A 23,373-nucleotide genomic window follows, 5' to 3' on the forward strand; every position below is an offset into this window, starting at 1 on the left:
TATTTCAGAAGAGTCTCACGCAGGGAGAGAATGACAGTCGAGCAGAATCCGATCACTCAGAACTTAGCTGAAACTGGCTGCTATTTAATAAAAATCAGGTAGGCTGCAACACCGCATGGGAGGCTGACTGACTGTTCGGCTGCTGCAGGCAAGGCAACGCCACGCAACGGTGACAACAGTGATATTTTTATTAACAGATCAGATTTATAATGCAGAAAGAATCCTCGGATTTTCTGGGGCGAAAGAGCCAGTTTTAGCCTATGTGAAATTAATATTAATACCTGTACTTCAACTGCTCCCAAACTTGTTTGTTGTACCTGCTACTGTTTTTAAAGACCGTGGCTAAGGCTCCAGTGATGAATGGTTGCCACCGAGCCTCAGCAGTTCCCTTAATTCAGCCATTTCAGAGCTGGAATACATCAGATCTTCATTTTTTGAAGACTTCCCTTGCGGAAATAATAATAAACATTACCATGATGCGGTTTGTCACATTAATTTATTGTTGTTCTTTTTTTTTACACGGCCGACAGACAGCAGAGCTTTCAGTCTTCCAGAGCAATGTTCAGAACCCCAGCGCCAACCAGGTAATACCACATCTCCACACAGTTTATTTTTAATAAACTTCTCAGTATCAGCACCGCAGAGCTACCGGTGTCAGCCTCGCAAATTCCTACATGCAAAACCTGAGCTTTTTCCCCACCCTCTCCTTGAATTTTCACAAGACCTTGTGATATTAGTCAAGGGCAAAATTTCACGTTTCATCAGCAGGCACGGGGGAGGTTAAAAATTTGCTGCAAAACTGTGAAATTCTGCCTTGGGAAAAAAAGAAAATGGCATACTTTCCTGAATTTACTGTGAATAAAATATCATCCTCCTAGAGAAATGACACCATTTTGAACTGATTCTTTTTTTTGCAAGAAAAATCAACTCCCCCACCCTCCCAAAAAAACTCCATTTGTTATCTGAGGGAAAATGATGAAAAGTCTGGTGTAACCATGAGTTATTTCTTGTCAGTGGTGTGGATAATTTTCTGCCACAGCTTAGAGCGTAATGGATCCTTCAAATAGACCAAAACAATATAAAGCTGTGTGCTGTGGTCTCTCGGTTGAGTAACACGTTATAAAACTTTAAAAACGGAGCATTTACAACGAGGGACATAAAGACGTGCTTTTAAAATTGTAAATACATATTTACAGGTTTGTGTGATAAACCAGAAGTTCTCTGGGGAAAATGTTCATATATCACAACAATTTACACACTTCTCTCCTTGAGTTCGTCAGTTATTACAGTTAATACCACTCTAAAAAAAGCAGCAAAAATAAATTGCACAAAAAGTGACCTCTAATAACCTCATTGGTATGCCTTAAAGGCACTAAACTCAGCAGCATCCGTGCCAGAAACTCTGTACTTAATTTAACTTACTGTTGCTGGAAGTCGAGTGGGTCTCGGAAGAACGGATTGTTTCCAGCAGGATTTGGGCTGCATGGCAAGAAAGCTCTTCCTCAGCAACAATCCTCATGTGACCAGTGAGAATTTCTACAGTAAGTGTGATCTTCCACAAAACACCTAACAAAGCCGCGCCGGGAAAAGCAAGGGCATATCGTACTGGTACTTTAAGACAGAGTACATTGGAGCTGGTTTTTATTAGCACTGTATAATTCATCTTTCCAGTGATCTAGATGCTGTCCAGAGACACGGGAAGAGAATTCCTGTTTGAAAGAACAGGGTTTACCATACTAATACTAGATGATGAGAAGGAGAAAATGTGGAGAGAAAATAAGAACGATAACGTGCAAAACTAACGTGAGCCAAAGTGATTAGGGAGCTGTATGTGCACGCCAGCTTCTTCGAGATATACATAAGGCCAGGAAACTTCATTTCTGTGCTATTTGACCAAGATTTACCAAGCTGCCTAGCAGATTTGGATACTCGTTTCCAACTACTTTTAATGAATAATGAGAATCTCAGTCTTCCCAGGCTGCTGTGAAAAATTTCAGCCTTTGTTTGGAATTTGTACATCACATATTTCAAGAGGAAATTATTGCTAGCAAAAAAGCTCAAGAATGGACAAATCCTAGAGACTCTCCGCTCTCGTAAAGAGACAGAGGAGCCAGCAATGGCACAAGCTCTCCCCACAAAGCCTGCATCTCAACGCTCTCACAGTCTTCAACTGGAAGCATCACTTCCAACACGGGAGGGGATGTAGCTTTTTATGGCTCATCTAGTTCTCGGCATCTCAGCCTCCCCCCAAACCACAATTGCACTTAGAAGGACTCCAATAGGGGTTTATCCAAAAAAATCTGTAGCTAGATAATACAAGATCCTGAAGACCTTTTCTTTCCTACTCAAACAACGCGTAGCTAAAACATTTTTACGGTGAACAAAACCAATGTTGCTCGTTTAAAGCTTCTGTATTCATTTTGAACAAATTGATTTTCATCAAAACGATAAAAAATTAACTGTCTTCAGCAATTTCATACATATATATTCATACATATGGGTCTCATATATATATATGTAGATATATATAAAATTGATCCTTTTTTTTTGACTTTTTCAGGGTGGTGGGGAGGAGTATCAACCGGGCACTTGTTTTTTCTTAACTAAGGTGTGCATACACAGATGTGCTTATCTGTGTGGAGTGCAAAGACAAGGAGAGGAACGAATTGACTGAAACAAGGGGGAAACAGGGCAATCGACCCCCTTGGCCTCCTTGAAAAATCCCAAACGCAGACTCTACATTAGCAGGGATCCTGGAAAAACTTGACAGAAGGAACCCTTCCTCTTGGAGGTGAAATGTGCGGGGGCTGGACAAGCGCCCTGCCAGATGATGCACCCATGTGTGATTGTCACCATTTTGGAGCAGGAGGTAAGAGACCTTTTTGCACTGGTTTTTAGCGACTGACCTGTCTTTACTGGCTGTCAGATACCTTCATGGATGCCCTCTCTGTAGGACCACTGAAACGAAACACACTTGTATTGAGGGTCACAAACACAAGCTCTGTATTTCAAGGAAAATGTTGCTTGATACTGCACAGCAACATGCGTGTTTGATACTCTCACTAAAGAGAGATATCCTAACAGGAGTCCCAGACTGGCGATAAATGCAATGGCAGGTGGTTTTCAAAAAAAAAAAAAACAAAACAATGTGGGTCCTGGCGCACTTCGGAAGCAATGGCATCGTACCCGTTAAAGCTAATGGTACACAGTCGAGACTGGGGTACCCACAGCTTTCAGATGTGGAAACCTCAGCAAAACCTACCACTCCCTTCGGTGGATTTTTGTGGGATGCCCAGTTCTTTACCCATTAGGATGTAAAGTAGAAACTAAGATGATATAACAGTCTTTTCAGAATTTAATTGCATAGTATGTTAAACCCCTCTGTGTCCTACCAGAAAGAGGAGACTCATCCAGACCCACCAACCCTCTGAACACGGTTAATCTGCCTGCAAATGTCTGAACATTTCTCCATGCCGTTCCACCGGCTGTTGATGCATGGACTCTACACGGCAGGGCACCCAGAGATCACCCATCTCACCAGCACCCACATTTCATCACTCTCTGGAGAAGGCAAGAGCCCTGCTCTGCGCTCTCTCCCTCTCCCTCTGGCAGGGAGGACAATGTGATAGAAGCGCTCCGTTGCTTCCAGCAGAAGAAACCGCTGTCCCTGTTCTCTCCAGAGGACCCGGTCTCACCTCATCTGAGAAAAAGCAGGAGAGGATAATGCTCGAGGATCACTTCACCTCACCTTTTCCAGTCAAATGTTCCTAGTGCCTGCAAATACACAGAGAGTTTCATTTAATCAGAGTCAGCTTGACGATTAAACAGTCACAGTAACTGCCCCGGCAAGTCATTCAGCGAGGGCTGTGCGGGAGAGATGCCCATGATTTAACTTTTGCTTGGGTTTCCCACAACTAAATGGTCCCTGCCACAGTTAGGGACGTTAACATCTCATTAGCAACCACTCTCGTTATGCGGGAGGCAGTAAACTTCAGCATTGTACTAACTTTTTCCCCAAATGTTATTTTTTGAGCACACTTAAAGAATAAACGTCAGGCTGCAGCATCTGATTTTGCTGGCACTCATTCTCACCTTTACACAGGTAAGTGTAATGCTCCTTAGCTGTTACATCAGTATAAAGGAGGCGATTATGGGCATGTTACAGGTGGGGAAATGAAGCAGCAGAAGACAGTGTCTTGTTTGAAGTCAACCAACAGGCAATGAATTCAGCTTCACCGAGAACACCGGACCAGATCATTGATTTGTCCGAGCCCATACGGCTTCATTACACCAGTTTATCTCGCCACAACCCCAGCTCATGTGTCTGTGTGTTATCCTGGCACTGCTATTTCCATTGCAATACTGGCCTTTGAGCTTCTGGCGTTCAACCAAAGCAGCCAGCCATAAGACACATTCCCAGGCAATTTTAGGGTTTTTTTTTTTTGGTCAGAGTTAATATTTGTTCAGGGTTTACCCATTTAGGCTAAAAGATCTCCAAGGACTTTGCTCACTACTCTCAGATACAGAGAGAGATGGGGACAAACCCCATCCTTACAAAAACTAGCACCGTCTTCAAGCTCCCCACAGGATCCAGAGGAGCAACATCTCACGTGTTAAAAGCTCGTAAGTGAAAGAAAACTCTCCTTCCATCTTCCATGAGGCTAAAAAGCCGAGTCTGCCCTAACAGATCTTTTTTATCCATAGGATATAAGCACACATGACTAGAGAAGACCTTGTCCCTTGTCACTATAGGGCACCTCGCTCTCCCGCTTCACGCCTGACTTTTTGTCACTGACCAGTTACAAGAGCAACAACACCACTGGGGGTTTTCTGAGGCTGGGACAACATCTGTAAAGCGCTTTGCACTCCTTGTCCCCAGAAACACAGGATGGGGAAGCTCTGCGCACCCTCCCGTGGCCGCGTTGCCGTACCTGGTGTGGTTGGACATGCAGAAGGGTCTATTCCTTGAAGAAGTGGGATGCAGTGCAGTTGGATTTCTTGCCTTGCCTGGTGCTGGTGTTATGCGAAGAGGAGGAGGGACATCTAGAGGCCATGCGGAGCCTGTAACTGTACAAAGAGGCAGAAGAAACTCATACACATGCATTAGGTATGGGGGGAAAAAAACAGAGACATGCTTTGTGGCCCTACAGAGGCCTCAGTAAGTGATGAGCGAAAACCCTACACTCCACCCACACTGCGAGTACTGAGAGCCACTTCTGAAGGCAGGAGGGGTTTTTTTGCCTTGTTCTGAACTTACCCTGTTTGTTTATTTGAGTAGAAAACAATGTCAACTGGGAGCAGTGTCCAGCCTCCCACCCGATGGCCCAGCTAGAGACCCTCCAACTGGGACAGACAGACAAATCCAGAGCTATGTAACGAACAACTAAAAGAGTCACAGTCTGTTTTCTCAGGATAGTCCACACCAGGTTCTAAAATACATATTTATGGAGAAGGAATTTTGCTTTACATAAGCACAATATCACATCTGGTCTTTTTTTTTCAAGGCCAAAGTCTGCAAGACACTTTTGCCACCATAGCACTGGCAGAACTTGACAGGGACACTACAGGTCGCTACAGGGAGACTGCTACGGTGGCTTTATTGCAGACGATACGTTATTTCACTTCAAATTTTAAATTAACTCCAAGAATCCCAAAGTGCAAGTGAAAATCAGAGATTTTATCTGACAGTATTGCATCTCTGTCGACTGTGATTTCCAGAAAGAAGTCAGAGAACACGAGTCAAAGCAAGGGAGGCAGAAAGGCTTATGCCATATTCTGGACATACAATCTCAGTTCAAGTGTATACCCAAGTTAAACGTCCTTACACTAAAAGATAAAAAAGTCCCCTATTTGTTTTTGAATTCAGCATCTTTTGCTATCTTGCACATACCTGTAGCTCCTTGGTGCGTGCAGACGCATGCCTGCTCCCCCTCGCACCTGCACGCCCCCCTTACGTGCGGTAATTACATACTTACCTCGTGTATGCAAATTCTTCAAAACTCTAACCAAAACCGACTACTTACGTGTAATTTTATTAGGCAACAACATGTCTAAGAAAAGTTAAAAGCTAGTTTTTTCTCCAGGTTATTTTTAGAGTTCAATACGCACCCTTTAAAGGACATTTCGGTTATTGTTTGTCCTCGCACAGGGATTCTGTAGTGCAGTGTAACGGAAAGTTAGGCATAAAGTGCAAAATTTTCCATTACAACACAAAAAACACCACCACAGAAATTCTGAAAAGTAAGCAATTCAATTATTTCCAAATTAAAATTTGTGGTTAAAACAGTCTGCCAAAGTTTTGTTATTGTTGTATGTAAATCATACCCTCCAGCCTTTGTGAATTTAATACTGAAGGATTTGTCTGGTGTGTAAGAATCAGAAAGTGGTAATGAGGAAGTCAACAAAAGCCAGATTTTGTTGTCCTATATAAGGACTGTTACCAAGGGAAACAGCAGAATATCCAAAAAAAGTTTAGTTTGTTTGGCTTCAGTTCTTTGCTATAACTAGAAGAGAGAAATTTTAGTTTCTTTTTATTTAGAACGTTTCCATTTAAGCAATGCTTAATGTCAAAAAATTAATTATGACTTGTAAAAGTTCTCCTATAATCAATAACATCTGTGTGTTATTGCATGCAATGAACCAATGCCTAGATCCTGTGGGAAACTTGGAAAAAAAAAAAGCCTCAAATCCAAAGAGACAAAGCATCTGAGAAAATCTGACCTGCATTTTCAAACGCACACCACTCATTCCTCCCCCAGAAACAATACGCTGAAGGGATCTTTCACCCCCTAATTTCATCTAGCTTTAAAGCTAATAGATCATATGGAAGTTGAGGACTAGAGGAAAAAGGCAAAAAAGGATTGTCTCTCTAGATAGAAACTGGGATTGAGTTCTTAATGGAGTTCTCGCTGCTGCCTTTCCATCCTGCTCTCAATTAGCCGTGCACCGAGACCACCCGGCAAAGCACCAGTGATCTTCGCTCTGGGAAAGCCCGTAGGAAATCAGCGCCCTCCTCTGTACTGATATTAAACCGAAGCGAGATCGATAAATCTATTTTTAAAGAGCCTGTGTCAAGAAAGGCAGGGATGTCTGGATGTTTTAGGAGTAACTCCCTGGGTCTGCAAGGCAAGCTCATCTCAGAGGGGGCGGGGAGCTGGAATACCCCCGTCGCCTGTAGGAAGAGTTATGGAGATGGCTATTTTGAGCGCTGTCACGATGCACCTGCTTTCGCCATCACCCTTGCTGGGGAAACTGGAGACAGGCAAAAGAAAAAGGGATTCCTGAAGGCCCCGTGCCGATGGAGCCCAGCAATAAGGACTTTCTCGGCTGTGCCCCAGCCCCATCGCGCTGCCCGGAGTCTGCAGCCTGGACCCAACACCAGGGGACGGACAACACAGCCCATGCTGCATCCAGCCCCCTCAAACCTCTTGTTTAGGAACAGTCCTAGCCAGAAAAAGAGGGGGGAAATAAAAAAAAAAAAAGGGAATAACATCATAAAACATACCGTGCTTGCAAGAAAAAGGGCACAGAAACCAAATGTCAGGCAGCAAGAGGGACTCGTCTACACTGTTTTCTCTGTCAGCTAGGACTTTTCCATCAGGACAAACTGTTTTGGTAAATGTACTACTTATACAGCTAAACCAAAAGTTAAAGGATGCTTTTTTTTTTAAGTGTAGACACAGCCTAAACCTCTGTCTCTCAACCGAAAGCACACCCTAACTAAGGAGAGAGACAAATAACTGAATTTGGTGAGACTTGTTACAATAAAAATACACTAAATCCTAAATCCCAGGATTACACTCCCCCAGCCTGGGATCTGAAAGTCTTTTGTGGTGTGAGTCAGGACCATAATCCCCATTTTTCAGATGCAGAACTGAGTCAGGAGGAGAGTGATTTACCAAAGTCGCCCAGAAAATCTGCAGTCTTAAAGCAAAGGCAGGACCAAAAGCAAAGGTTCTCCTGTCCCACTGCATTACTCTTCCCCAAGTTAACTTGTCTCCTGAATACTTAAGAAGTTTCACCTTATTTGTCTAAACCAAATCCCTATTTCCATAAACCCTCCCAGGCTACTGAGCCCTTGAAATGAGCAGCACACACCAACCAGGCGGCTAGAGAAATGCCAGCTCCTGGCACACACCCTTCCCTCAGACATTCTCGAAATACATTTGGTATTTTTAATGCAAATTGCCTTGTCTTCTACCGCACTTGTGCAATTAACATTCTTCCAAGTTGCCAGTTTAGTTCACTAGAAATGTCCCAGAAGAATAAGCCGCGTTACTTGTGGGAACGAAGGCTGGAGCGACCTGGTGTGGCTGCTGGTCACACCAGTGACATTCAGCCAACAGAGCAGTCATCCCAGAATTCAGGTTCACGTTTTTACCTCAATTTAAGTATGTTTTTCTTGCAGCACTTATATTTCTACGCTCCTAATCTAAACAAAAAAAAACCCAACCATGCACATGGTTCAAAATTTCAGAGACACACACTCTCCACCGTATCTCCTAAAAACAGACGTGTCAGGGACATATACTATCAAAAGCCTTTACTACTCTTAAATAAAACGATGTCTAAGGTGACACAGACTGACTTATTTAATTGGCTGCCTAGGAAAAAAAAAAACAAAAATACGAGAGGTGTGGATGATTAAGCCTTAATTCCTGGCTTTCCAGAATTAGGCTAGGTAATTTTACAGGCCAGAAGGCAAGCAAGGGGGGCGCGGGGAGAGGATAAATGAGATTTCTGGGCTTTCTGCTCCCAGTGAGAACTAAAACATTGCGTTGCTGACCCAACTGGCGTGTGCTCTCTTGCACTGGCATCCTGCTTAATGGGAAAGTAAATACACAAAACAGGGACTTGGAAAAACATCAAGCACCAATTACATGAACAATTTTTTTTTTTTTGAGTGAAATAAAATATTTAGCAGGACAAAAAAGTTTGTGGATAGAATTTTCTTAAGGAGGATGTCTCTCTTTTCTGCAGGAGTCCTGCCTCTGTGACATAAAAAGTGGGGGAGCAGCAGAATGCAGAAAGCATCTTTAACATGCTCCACTGCAGCTATCTTGAGACTTACGTGCGTTTATTTATGAAAGCAGTCAAAAAGCTGGATCGCGTCAGGCTTTTATCTTGCAATCACGTGACGCTAAAGGACACAACATGAATATTATGATTTTATGGTCAGACCTTTCATGAACGTAAACTGGAAAAACCTGTTACAGAGATCCTTGCATTCTCAGCTCTGCAGAAGATACCCAGCAGCACTCTCTAACCACAGCCATTCAAAGAACTTAGTACCTTTACAGTAGCATTAATTTACCACAATAACTCCAAAATTGCTCTGTTTCACGCAGGTGCTCTACACTTCCAAGTTTCTTCATTTGTTGACTTAATTCCACTCCCAGTGAAATCCTGCTTCAGACTATTAATTTCAGCGATGGACACCAAACCAACACGGAGAACCGTTGGAAAAAAAATCTCATACCATGCCTACAACTCACCTGGGGAACCACCTAAAATTAATCTATCAATACCATTTTACTTAAACATAACTAGATTTTCAAAGGCAGCCAGTGATCTAAAGTCAAAGGGATTCGGCACTGAGGACGGCTACTGAGCTTTCAGAAGATCAGTCTCCTTGATGGTACTTCAAATTGAGCTCAAAGAAATTATTAGTCACTTTAAGAAATCTTGGTCTAGGGCTATAAATTTAGATGAACAGTATCACATCAGCAATTTATCCTCCTGCCCTTTTAAAGAAGCACAGAGCATTGTGCGAGCCAAAAGGTGAAGAATGTTGGATTAAAAATAGCAGTACTCAAAACGCACGTTCTACACTGTCAAGTAATCTAATCTGATAAAAGTTTGTATCTACTAAATCACATTCAGAACAGAAAAAGAATGAGAAAACTTTATCACACACAGGGAAGACTGTAGCTGATTTTTATTTAGCTTTATATAGAAATGGTTACTCCAAATGAGTTCAAAATGATTACTGATGGGTAGCAGAACTAGTACGACCCCTCAGCCCTGCACATCTCGGAGAGAAACCACAGAACAAAATGGGCTTTTGATCTGAAAATACAGGCGAGTGAAAGCATTTGCCGTAAGGAATAGGGAACACAACTTCAGTCAGACTCCAGCAGAGCCTGAGTGTGTGTGCAACTCTTCAAAGCAGATAAGGATGGGAGAATTCCTTATTCCTTATTTCCCATCTTCCTACCTCCTTCCGCACCGCAATGGCTTAGCAGAAAACACAGCACCTAAATGAAACGCTAAATAAATTCTGTCATCAAGTCACAGCTGGAACACGACCACCTGCTGCTCACATTCGATCTGCCCAAGAGCGAGATTTTGCTCCATCCGCCTGGCGCTGCCGAAGCCCAGTCCCTCCCAGAGCAAGATTATAACCCTTTTTGACTGACCCGGGGCTGAGCGCCAGTCGGAATTTTGCTGTGGCTCGGAAAGGCAGCACACCTCCAGCGTAAAGCCGCCTCGCACCGCACAGCCCGAATGCTGAGCCCGCGATTCTGAAAAATGGAACATCACCCGCTGAATAATCAAAGCTGTTTCTCACAACCCTTTGGCAGCTCCAAACCATGACTCAGAGACCCTGCGCGGCTTGTGCAACTTATAAAAGTCTTACGAAAAATAAGCAGAGATCCACACAAACAAAGCCCATGTTGCTGATTACTATACGATGTTCCACAAACCGCTTGAGCTTTGAATAAATTAGGAAAATGAAGCAGCTCGCTCTCTCTGAAGAAAAAGCCTCCCTCCAACTTGATGCCTGCTCAAGCTTCCTTTTGAGCTTCAGTGTTTTACTGCCTTGTATCTGGGAAGGAAAAATAAAAGGAAGGGGGAAAAAGCAGTATTTCAACGCTCTCTTTTAAATACACCCAACCAAAAGCATTTTTAGAGACTTAGTAAGACAAGTCAACATGCAGGATCAGCAAACTGAGAATGAAAAGTGATGAAGTCTGCACGGGAAGCAGCAGCCAGAGGCGACTCAATAGCAGCAAGGCTTCCTCTTAACTAAGGAGGAGGTTTAAAAGCAGATAGTGGCCGAAGAGACCATGGTCCAGAGACAGACTGGGACCCTAAACCCTCCTGTAGGGATCCCGTATCAGACACTGGGTGCTTTACACCAACCACTTCCTTCCCTGCTCTTGGCCTAATGCTCTATTTGGGTTGGAAACACGTGGGTGGGGACCCTGCCCCACTGTAAGGGACGAGCACAAGGCAGCACCGGCTTCAGCTCCAGCTCGAGTGTTACCTTGGGATTAATTTTACTCACAAAATACCCATAAGACATCACGTAAAATGCAATCAAGTCACTCACACGTATGGAATAAAGACCTATCTTAAACAACATCAATGTTTTTCATAGAATCATAATCATAGAATTGTCCAGGCTGGAAGGGACCTTGAAGATCATCCAGTCCAACCACCAACCTAACTCTGATAAAAACCATCACTAAACCGTGTCTCTAAGCTCTACGTCAACCCGTCTTTCAAATACCTCCAGGGATGGTGCCTCAGCCACTTCCCTGGGCAGCCCATTCCAAGGCTTAATAACCCCTTTCAGCATAAACATTTTTCCCAATATCCAATCTGAACCTCCCCTGGCGCAACTTGAGGCCGTTTCCTCTTGTCCCATCGCCTCTGACTTGGGCATTGACTTTTCATTATCTTATTTGGTGTGTAAAATGGACCATTAGCAGTATATTTCATATATCACACCTTTCTTACAGTTTTATTTGCATCTTGCTCTGAAATAGAATTATTTCCCTTACCTTCCCACTTAAAAAAAAAAATACCAGCAGGTTGTACCCAAACCCTCTTCCATTCAGGAGCTGCTGTTTGCTTTTAGAGCAGCTCCACCTTATGAATTAAGTTACATGGGTTCTACCAAAAAAAAATCCAGTATGCTGCTATATAATTAAAATGCATCACATAGCATACATAAACAGGAAACAAACTATGGCTTTTTTTACTGCAATCTGCATACCAGCTTTGTTGAAATCTCTTGAGCATTTGAATTTGTCTTTTATTCCCTAGAATTTTCTAAAGCATCTCTTTCGAGCAGCATTTAGCTCCCAGTTCACTGGATACTGGAGAACCGTCCGTCCAAAAAGTTTAGATGAAACAATCCACTTTAAAAAATAATTCAGATTATTGTGGCCGCGTAGGCGAAGCTTTACAGAGTTCCCATTAAACTTCCATAAGATTTGTGCATCCAACTGTTGAGTGCTTTTCAAAACTCCAGCTCCAGCTTAAAAACACCAAACATGACCTGGTATTAATTCTGTAAGTATTAATACAAAAAATACTGTTTAGTGGTGACTTAAAATCAGCTTTGCTCTACATTGGTATCAAAATATCTTCAGTTACTACTAGGAAATTTCATGCTCATCCCAAGCATTTGTTTCCAACTCTTTACCAGCTTATTTAATTAACCAGAAGATGTGGAAGTTTACCTCTTTCTCATAATTCACTTACCACAAAAGCTCAGATCCGAAACAGCATGCACTTCTTGTTCAGAATCTATCCTTTAGCTCACTTTCATCACGAACAGCAGAATATCACGTGGCTCATATAGATCTCACTTTCAGTAAATAAACACTAGAATTAGTACGTAAGGTCCTCCAAGTTCTCTTTTTAAGGTCCTTCACAAGCTATTTGTCTGTCACAGGTTATCACTTGCAACTGAGCTGCTCAGCTGAACTTGATTCCACTAAAATTTTGGAACCAAAGTCACAAACCTCAGGGAGTGAAAGGATTGCTATTCATTTCCAAATTTGAAATTAAAATTTACACATCGAATTGCCAGGATCTCGTTTTCTGTGACATCTCCCTAATGAAAATAATCAGGAACTAAACCAGGACACTTCAAATAAAAGGCTTACAATACAAAATGCCAACAAAACCTAGTACCAGAGATACACCAGCCTCAATTAACCACAGGCAGCGCTCACAGGGCAAGGCAGGACACTCTGTGCAGGGACCTGGCTGCGTCACCCGGACTCTCTCCTAACATCCAGGCTTCAACACGCTTCAGACATTCCCTGATGCAAGCTGGTTTTAACTCCTTCTAGCAAAATGGATAACAAGGGGGGGGAAGGAAAGGTAAACACAATGTGTTAGATCTCCCATCTCCATTCACACTTCAGCATCGCTGTTATTATTAAGCTGACCGGCACGGCAGTCGGTCTCTGCAAACAGGACAAGTTTAATTGTTTCCATCGCCTGTTTGGATGCATTTCAAGAAATGTCAGCACTTCATGGGCATCGTTACAGCTTCATCATCGCATTCAGATCATAAAGAGGCAGCTATAAAAGCCATAGAAATGCAATTATGCAGATGAGATGTAATAGTAACTATAAAAGTTGTCGGTTTCCTATCTGTGATGAGAAGTCTATTTATTTAGGAATGAAACTTCTTCCTTTATGATGAGCTCATTTAGGGATACAGATCTCCATCCCTTCACTTGAGAACTGGTGTGTACGAACGTGTGTGAACCTTCTCAAGGTGGCAACATCCCTGGGACACAACAGGATTTAATACCATGGCAGAGAAACAGAAAAGACAATGGCAATGCGATTTCTGCCATAATATTAAGGAAGGTTTAAGGGAGCTGGTTTATTTATGATGAGTTCACTGCTAGATCTCTCTAATAAATCATTACAAGGGGATGAAAATGCCGAGACTGCAGTAAGACCAAACACAATGGGGACTTCAGCTCTCAGTACCAGAAGGAAGATGTGAAATGACTAGCGAAGGGTAAGTTCACGTCCCACCCTCAGGAACTTCAAAACCACAGGAGAGTTTTCACCTTTTTTTCATGTTTCCTAATTGTTATTAAGTATCCAAATACAACTATGGGTATCCAAAACAAAATGGTTTGACTTAGGTAAATATAGTAAAAACCTTATAAATACTAAAAACTTCACTGTGGCTGTCCTGCCATCTAATTGATATAATTGCTGCTGTAAGACAGACTAAGAATTCACCTCTTTAATCGTGGTGCAACCATCAAACCGCAGTGTTTATTATCACAAAGCAGATGTGCCTGCACAAACACTCAATGTTAGAACTTCTGCATCACCGTGCCAGGTTTTCTCTATCAGTTAAAAATTCAGAAAAAAACTTAGTTACGGAGAGGATAACATGTTCAAGGAATGACATATCACATGAGAAAACAAACAGGGAGTTCTTGCCAAAGAATGTTACTCAAACAGAAGGATTAATTTGAACAGACAGCTACATAAAATATTAACTTACTACTAGATGAGTAATGAATACGCTAAGAAATGGGCTACTGTAATACTGTAATTACTGCATCCAACTGCCACACTAATACGGACACAGATGCTTCCAGCCCCACTGCAGGAGGCAGAATGTGTGTCTTGGTGGTGGAACACGACATTTGGGGCTGGATTAGATGATCTCTCTCTATTGGTGCCTTCCAACCCCTACCCTTCTGTGATTCTGTGTGATTCCAAAATTCTCAGAGCCAAACGTATTTCCATGATTTTTTTAAAATTAAACTATTTCACAAGTTTAAAGCATATAAAATTAGACTACCACAATACCAGGAAAAGTTGAAACGGTGTGCGCAATTTTAAGTAAAATAGTTTAAATTTATTAACTGTGCCAATGCCCACAATTAAAAAAAATAAAATCTAAGACTAACTCAGAAGTGTCAAATTGGTCTAAAATTGTTCCAGTGAGCTGGGTGTAGGCAACTAAAGGCTGCAAGCACACTTAATTCCTTCTAGATGTACATTGTCCCTTCCAACTCTAAAAAAATTCAGTGAAATTGTTTCATTTTTCGGGGTACATCTGGTTTCCATACAAAACGCAAGTTTCCAACAAGTTTTTAAAAAGTTTACTTTATTGGTTACAGTTATATAAAATGTGTCAGGATAGTTCCATCTAGTTGGTCATTAAGTGCTTGCAACACCACAGTGACTCTTTAATACATCTGCAACTTCCATGATGGAGGAAAAAAATCCCTCTTCAGTTGCTTACCTGCATGTACAGTATCTTCAGCAAGGCTACAGTGTTCAAAAGCAATGACAACCCCACTTTTATGTCAAATTGTAATTTTTAATGTTTGCATTAGAATAGTCTTTATATCACTCTCCAATAGAAGAAACAATATAACTAACAGCAAACTTTTAATACAGGAACATGCTCCAAGATTAACAACCCAAAATGAAAACAAAATGAAATTAATGTAAAATGTAAATCACATATAGTACAATTGAAGTGTCCAAAACAATTTAAATAATTTTAAATATTTTATTTTTTTAAACTTGCTACAAATGCTTTATACAATATTTCAACATAAAGTCCCCATAACAGAAATGTAACAAAATGGGAATGATAGTGAAAGTGAAAGTTAAAGTGGCACAAATTCACCAAACAAGTATTAAACTACAAATTTTAAGAGGTAGATTACTTTTTAAGTCAAGAACAAAAAATAAAAGGGGTGGCTGTATAAAGAAACTAGTCACTTTCCATCAATTCTGTCATTAACCTTGAAAGCTCTATGAACACGTGACAAACGGCATTTCCATAAAAAGCTGTTATGAACAACAGACCAATTTGTTGTCTTAAGTTATTAGATAGAGGTGTACGACCTTTTAGAGTAATTATATATTTAACTTTCAAAATATACAGGTACGTAGTCCTGGTCTAGCCTTCTCTTCAATAAAAAGATACACTGAATTCATTATATCTATGGTATTTAGAAACTGATACCGGTATTTCATTGCTATATAAAGTTTCATTTGCATGTATAAATAGGAATTTGGAAAAATCCATAAAACATCCAAATCAGGCTGTTTCCCACTGTATGCTGAACATCTAAGAGACTCGGAAGGTGAGGAGAAGGTGGGAAGAAAAGGAAACTGCCACGTTAAGTTGGCCTCTACAGATTCATTTAGACAAAAGCTTTAAGAGACTTAATACATGACAAAAATACTTTTGAGTGCAGCAACATTTGTTGTCCCTGAATCTACACTGAATTATTGACAAGATTAAGGAACCTGCTTTGCCAAGTACACAACTGAACTGTCTGTATGCCATTCACGAAGGTACGGACAAAACCAGGATTGAAGCAAACACGAGAGCAAAAGATTTGGTTTCATTAATCCCACCATTTCTTTTGATGGTTTCACGTGGGTTTTGTTCTGTTTTTAATAGTACCCTTCTCTTATCTGAATCATCCTGTAGCCCAGCATGTGCGTCAGGCATGAAATAAGAAAAAAAATAAAATAAAATAAAATCTACGCCTGACACTGAATATTAGCAAGAAGCCTGCAGGCAATTTTATGACTGTGAGTCAGCTTCAGCTGGTTTCGCAAGCTTGGTGGATTTCACATCCATTGGCGTAGTGCTTATCCTAAGTTGAGCATGCACCAGCTCTACCATGTCATTAAGGGATTTTTTTTTGTTTGTTTGTTTTGTTTTTACAGGAGATTCCTAGAAAATAAGAAACAAAAACTGAAGATAAATGACAAAACAAACTATTTGTGAACGGAGTATGTTTACACAGAAAAACTGAAAGGTGAGAAACAAATCTGGAGACAAATATTACATAAAGCGAGTCTTGAAAAAAATATTAAGGATTAAGATTTCCTGGGGGAAAAAGAACCCCACAACCCCACAGTGCCTACAGAGCAGAAGTGCAATTAGCCTGTGCTGACATTAATGTATGAAGGCAAAATACTCTTCATGATATATTCTTGATATAAAAAAAAAAGTTGAGGAATCTAGATTTATGAACATGATTTCAGAAACGAAAAGCAAGAATTCTTCTAACGTAACTACTCATTAAACCAGGAAGGACTGCAAGCTGCCAAAGCAAACTAACAGTATTTGAGACAGTCAAGGAAATCTTGCCCCCAGGTAAACTGTTATTTACCCCAAATGCTATTAAACAATTTCCATATGCACAGATTTCCAACTACTCGGTTACTTTGCTTAAGGTCAAATGATTAATTTAGATGGAAAAATGTGTCATTCTGGCTTCAAATTCTACTGATCTGTTCTGGCATCATGTAAAATCCAGTTTCACATGTAACATTAAGAGAGCAGTTGATGAGAATTAAGTAATGTGAAGATGTGTATGTCCCAAGAGAATGGGCCTGGTAGACATTTCTTGTTCCTTAAAGGCATTTTTTTACACCATTAGTCTCCAAATTCCAGTAGCATCTTCCTCCTTCAACACATCCTAATTTGGGTATTGACTATTTTAAAGTCAAATTCCTCTCTAGCACTGGAAATAATTCAGTTATATTGAACCTTTACTTTACAAAGTATTTCCTCAACATTTTCACCTTGGAGGTCCTCACCGTAGGACACACAAGCTGCGAACAGTCTGGATTTGGACACTTGGTGACAAATTCTACTGGGGGACACTTGTTCTAATGGAGGCTGCCAGTGCCTCCCCCTCCTCCCCTATCAATTTCTTTGATAAAAAAATACTACCTTCAGCCATAAATCTGGTGTTAATCATAGCCACGCACTGCAATTAGCAAAACCAAAACATCTCTTAATTACCAGTGAGCTTTGTGAAAGTAACTCAGTAAATCAGACACCTATTTCCAAGAATAACAGGGCAGGAACGTGCTAATGAAAGTCATAAACCGTTTGCAAAATACCCTACTGATTTGAGAGACTACATGAAGACGTAAATCGGGACTCAGGCACGTAGAGTAAGATTTTATTTATTTATTGAAGTATTACCCTTTCTTGTGATTAAAATGCTTCTTCTCAAAAAAGAAATAGAACTTTAATTATAAAATTTGTTTATACTGAAACATAAAAGCATGATACTTCTAACAAATTTACATGTTCATGTAACTTTTCTTACATGTCTATTTCCCTTATATTAAAATATTTAATGATCTGATTCAATTAGTATGCACATACATTTTTGAAGTATTTGGTCATGGGGTTTTTTTTATACGATATGCATAAAATGTTTTTTATTAAAAACCAACAACGCAAGTTATTTTAGTGAGTAAAAAATGCAGTCATGATTTTTAGCTCAGTGAACCGCCACAAACTCAATCTAGAATGACTTGGGGCCACCATATACGTTAAGATACCAAATACAAGGTCATTGTCTCCAATAACATGAAGTTTAATGACGTTCAGTTTATTTGCACTCAGGTATTGACATTTTTTTTTCCAGACTTTTAAATTCAGTTTATAATTAAAGACATTCTCTATACAAACTATGTATTATTTCATGACAGCATGACAAAATGCATCAAGTATGTACATCATACCTCAGCACAACTGAGCTACTTAACCATGGTTTCGGAAATGCAACCTTTTTTGTTTTATTTAAGTATGAGAAACTCAAAAAAGACCAAGAAAATTGGCAAAACAGCAAGCAACGTGTTCCTGTGTTGTTTCAACTTCAAATGAAATGCTTACCTGAAATCTTTTAGTTCTTGCTTTGTACTGCTTTCATCTCTTTTGTTTTCTGCTGCCTCTGCATTTGCCGCCTGCTGTAGGCTTCGGGTAATAGGTCCTCCAATCCTCTCTCGAGATTTTACAGTGAATCTGTCTGCCTTTTTCTTACTTGCCACAGCAGCCTTGCTTGGCAATCCAGCTTTATTGTTCCTTTGTATTCTGACGTGCAATTTCCGGGACGCTTTGCTTGAGATTCCAGAGGAACCGTTCTTAGCGACCTTAGTTTTTTTCCCATCAACATGGGACATTTTGGACACTCTTACAGGACTAGAGTTCCTCAATGACGAAGACGAATTTGGCTTTTTAGACCGCATGGGAGGTACAAATTTAACGTTTTGTTTTGATTTGAAGGATGCAGAGGGAAGCTGGATTTGTGCGGGTCCTGAGGTTCGCGCTCTCGTCTTGCCCAAGTGCGGCTGCATGCTCTGCATTTTGATTTCCGCATCTGCCGTTCGCCTGCGCTGGTTGTTGCCTTTTTCACTGCTCGCAGGTGAAGAAGAACTTGCACTTTTTTTTGAAGAATTCTTTTTAGAGGAGGGAGAGATGGGTTTTTTGGGACAGCTGTATGACGCGTGCTTATTCAAACTTCCAATATAAGTAAACTCTCTGTTACAGTAGGGGCAGATGTGAGGGTCTGACTCGGATGAATTACTTTTCAATTCTGCCTTCTGCTGGGCAGATTTCTTTTTTTGCAAGATAGCTTTCTGAACAAGCTGGTTTTTCTTTTTCAATGCACTTATTTTTAGTTTATTTGAGGACATTTTGCTAATCTCAACATTGAAATTAAGTCTTTTAGGCTGACCCATTCGTCTGAAGGCATTCTTTCCAGGGCCGGCTATGACAACCATGCCGTTCTTAGGCTGCACTGTCTGTTTCAGTGGTACTGGGTTTTTTTTAGGTGTGTATCTCTTTTTATCGCTGGCAGATGCACAGGCCAAGATGTGTTTGTGTAACTCGGGCATGTTATCAACACTTTTCCCACATTTTGTGCATCGAATGGCAGTAGTAAAAGTCTGTGGAATATTGTGGGTAGTGAAGTTCGTCGCAGTAACTCCAATACCCATAGGATTACGATGGTGATACTGAAATGGAGGTGGTTTAAAGCTCGGGTAGTGTTGATTGAGGCCCATACGAACATCCGGATCTTTAGATTTTACTCCAGAAGCCATTATCTTTATAGTAGTATAAAGCTCTTCGGAGGAATCATTTAAATCTTCATCCTCCTCCTCTTTAGAAGGTTCCAAAGAATCTTCTGGCAGGCTCTGCATGTGCTCCACATTGGCCTTACTGGGGTCAGTAAAATTCTGGGGTCTCAAAGTCCCACTTTCAAACTCATGATGTGTGCACTCTTTGTCTGGATGGAGATCCCGCTGATGCTGTTGCAAATTGCACAAAAAAGCAAATTCCTTTTTACAGACCGAGCAAACAAAGATATTTCCTACGCCATGAAGCAGAAAGCGATGTTCCGACAAGTCTGTTTTATCCCTAAAAAGCTGTACACAGAATTCACATTTGAAGGGCCATTCTTCAGCATGAACAGATAAATGCTTCGTTAGGTCTTTAATAGAAAGGAAAGGTGATTCACAGACATTGCACACAAAGCTTTTATTGAATGTTTCCTGCACTACTCCTGATTCGCTTGAAGTATGAGGATCTTCTCTCGCTTTCTGTTGTTCGTGTTCAGCTTCTTCCTGTTTTATTATTGGGAGAGTATTTTCAAGATTATCAGCAGAGGAAACAACAGAAGAAACTACAGAAAGAGGAGGTGGAGACGGAGATGATGAAGATGAAGAGGAGGAGAAAGAGGAGGAAGAGGAGGAGGAAGATGAGGAAGAGAGCGTGGGAGGACCAGGCGATGCAGCAGAAATAAGAGGTTCAACAGAAGGAACAGGAGATGGAGAAGGAGACACAGTCGGTGAAAGAACCGGTAGTGGGGACTGGGTAGTAGTGTTAGAAAGCGGTGATGGGCAAGAAGAGGTGTTAGTGGCACTGGCAGAGACATCTGGAATTGATAACGGCATCGTTGGAAGAAGGGGAGGAGGCGATGTAGCGACTGTTAAGACAGGCGGGCAGGGCGGTGGGGACGGAGGATGGGTTGGTGTTAACAAAGGAGGCAGCTGGCACATGGAGGGTGCAGCAGATGCCTGTGGCACCGGGGAAACAGAGGAACTAAGGGGCTGAGTGTCAGCAGAAGCCGATGCAGACAGACTGGGATCCACGTCAGGTTCCGCCTGAGGCTCCAGGGATTTGCTTGGGCTCGCACTCTTGTTTACAGCGAGCGTGCTGTCTGTGGCTGCATCCGTGCCATTGTACTCGTTTAGCAGAACCTTCTGTAACATGCAAGTGGTTGGTTTCTTCTTTTTAACACCGCTGCAGGTTGGCTGTATGGAATTTTCTTTATATTCCCTAATTTCAGCATCGCTGCAAGGCTTCTTATGCACACTTAAATCTAAAACAGATTCCCAGGGAACCTGATTCTTATTTTTGACATCAGACCTTTGTTTCACACCACTAGATAAATCCAGAGGCTGCTGGTTGCACACATTGCCGAAAGTCGGAGCTGCTGTCCAGTCTTTTGATATTTTATAGTCTTCGAAGCAAAGAGGGCTCAAAGTCTCTTTTTCCTCCCTTCCAGTCAGGCTCCAAGCAGGTGAGTTGCTGTGGCTTTCCAACTTTGGCATTTTTGAACTCCGAATATTATCATTCCACACAGTTTTTCCCTCACCTGATTTGACAAAGTCTCGAAGTACTGGGCTGTGCTGTGGAGAACTGGGAGGAGAACTGGTCCTTCTTTTAAATCTACTGGATACTGGAGGCAAAATAGGCGATGATGTAACAGAAGGTCCTAGTTTAGGGATTTCACTTGGCGGAGTTATCTTCGTGCTGTCCTGCGTCTGAAGAAGCTGTTTCAATTTTGATGACAAATAGACACCTTTTTCTTTATGAAAAGGTAAGCTTTCTGTTGAAATGCTAAGAGGGACATTTAAAGAACTAGTAGGAGTTACGGGTTCTGGGTCTATTTCAGTTTTTATTTTTGGTACAAGAGGAGGGCTGGCAGTTCTTCTCTTTTTGGATTCATTGCTCCCACTGCTCGAGGGTTCCTTGGGCGGTTCATTCATGTGCGTTTGTGTAACCTTTAAATTTGAGGAGATCTCCACCGTGACTGGACTGATAATACAATTTAGTCCATACAAGTCTGCAGAGTTGGACTCCATCTGAATCACATCACAATTGCTAGTGCTGCTGTTGGACTGAATTTTGCCATCAATATAATAATTTAAATTTTCAGAGATATTGCTGGAAATATCCATAATATAGACATCATCTACTTCACCTTCCTCTTCTATTTCTGTACTTGCGATATATACACTCTGCACTGGTGGGGCCTGCTCTGTTTGAAGCGGTGGCTCTTCAGTAAAGTATCCTTTTCTTCTGACACCTTTGGGAATAAGATGACGCTCATGAACCCTACGCTGATGCCTCCGCATGTTGGTGTGAGTTCCAAAAACCTTTTTGCAGTATTTGCATGGGTGCAATTCTTTGGGTTCCTTATTTTCTTCAGCAAAAGCAGAGTTTGACATTTCTTGGGAAACTTTCTCAGAATCCAAGACAACAGAGTCTTGCACAAGACTGGAAACGTTCAGGTCATCTTTAAGACCATCATCCACAATTACTTGGTTATCAGCAACGTTATCCAAGTGTTGTGATGATGTTAGTGTTAAGAACGGTTTCCTTTTTGGCCCTGCCTCATGGCGTCGCTCATGTCTTCGCCTGTTAATTTGAGTACCAAAGGCTTTCCCACAGTATCGACACTTGAAAGCATGGTTAATAGTAGAGATATGGATGTGCATGTGGCGTTCAAGTCCTTGCTTTGTTGTAAACTTCCTCTCACAATGCTGGCAGGGAAACATGAAAGTTTCCTGAACATCACCATTTGATTCACCTCTCGCTTTTGGAATTTTCACAACCAGTTTTTTCTTTGGAGAGCTTTCTGGAGATTCTTCCGACGTACTCTTTTGCTCTTCCATAGAGTCTAACTTTTCTTCACATATCAAAGGCATTTCAGCATTTTCTTTAGGCATACTGGTATCTTCTATCTCATCTTCATCTTCCTCTTCGTCATCGTCCTCCTCTTCATCATCATCTAAATCATCTGATGCACAGTTTATTGCTTCTCCTTGTTTGTCTTCAGTCACTATTTGTAGTTCACTGGTAGGACTGGGGATCATCAGCTTTGGAAGTACATCTTGGTTTACCATTTCCTGAATCACAGCTGTTTGTTCCAGGGACAGCACAGCAGAAACAGAAGGTGTTTCATCTTCCTCTTTATGACCTGACACACAAAGTATGAAAAGAAAAGCATGAATCATTTTTACCGAACACTTAAAATTACACTACACCTTTCTTCTACTTTTTCCTCTAACACAACATATCCAATATTTATGGCCCAACACAATACCATTACTTCTCACTCTTGTGATTCAGCACCGAGAGTAAAACTGTATTCAGAAATTTCCTTTCTGGAACTTCAGCAAAATGTAGGCAACTTAACAGAGAATCTTTGGATTGAACATTGTGGCCGAGAAGCCTGAAACAGTCCGAGAGTACCAGAACGTTTCAAGGTAGACTTCAGAACGTTTCAAGAAATCTCCAAAAAGCTTCCACTGACTTTTCTTACAGCAAATAAGTGTCAGGAAAGTACTGCAATATGTATAGATGAAGTATATATTAAGCCTGTCAAGCAAATTTTGGACTTTGACCATTTTCCCCAAATTGTTAACAATAAAACAATTTGGATTTGCACAGTAACACATAGCAGTGTACCTTGAACCTGGCATAGTACTTTCCATTCTTTGTATCAGATTTTTTTATTAACCATTGCC

At 41.2% G+C, this 23,373-nt stretch overlaps 1 protein-coding gene across 2 annotated transcripts in view; it reads right to left on the minus strand.

The window, feature by feature from the left end:
• Positions 1 to 15,311: 15,311 nt before the first annotated feature.
• Positions 15,312 to 23,373, minus strand: part of PRDM2 (PR/SET domain 2) — a 57,854-nt gene continuing 49,792 nt past the window's right edge. Inside the window, exons 8-9 of one of the 2 annotated variants that reach the window (XM_074161796.1) lie at positions 18,452 to 22,823; positions 15,312 to 16,486 (exon numbers count right to left, since the gene is read on the minus strand). In XM_074161796.1, coding sequence (XP_074017897.1) covers positions 16,474 to 16,486; positions 18,452 to 22,823 — 4,385 coding nt within the window. In that variant the 3' untranslated portion in view covers positions 15,312 to 16,473. Of the gene's footprint in view, positions 16,487 to 17,725; positions 22,824 to 23,373 lie in introns of those variants that run through there. The other variant, XM_074161798.1, reaches the window with a different exon arrangement.

Source organism: Numenius arquata, chromosome 20 (assembly GCF_964106895.1).
Source record: "Numenius arquata chromosome 20, bNumArq3.hap1.1, whole genome shotgun sequence".
Lineage (NCBI taxonomy): Eukaryota > Metazoa > Chordata > Aves > Charadriiformes > Scolopacidae > Numenius > Numenius arquata.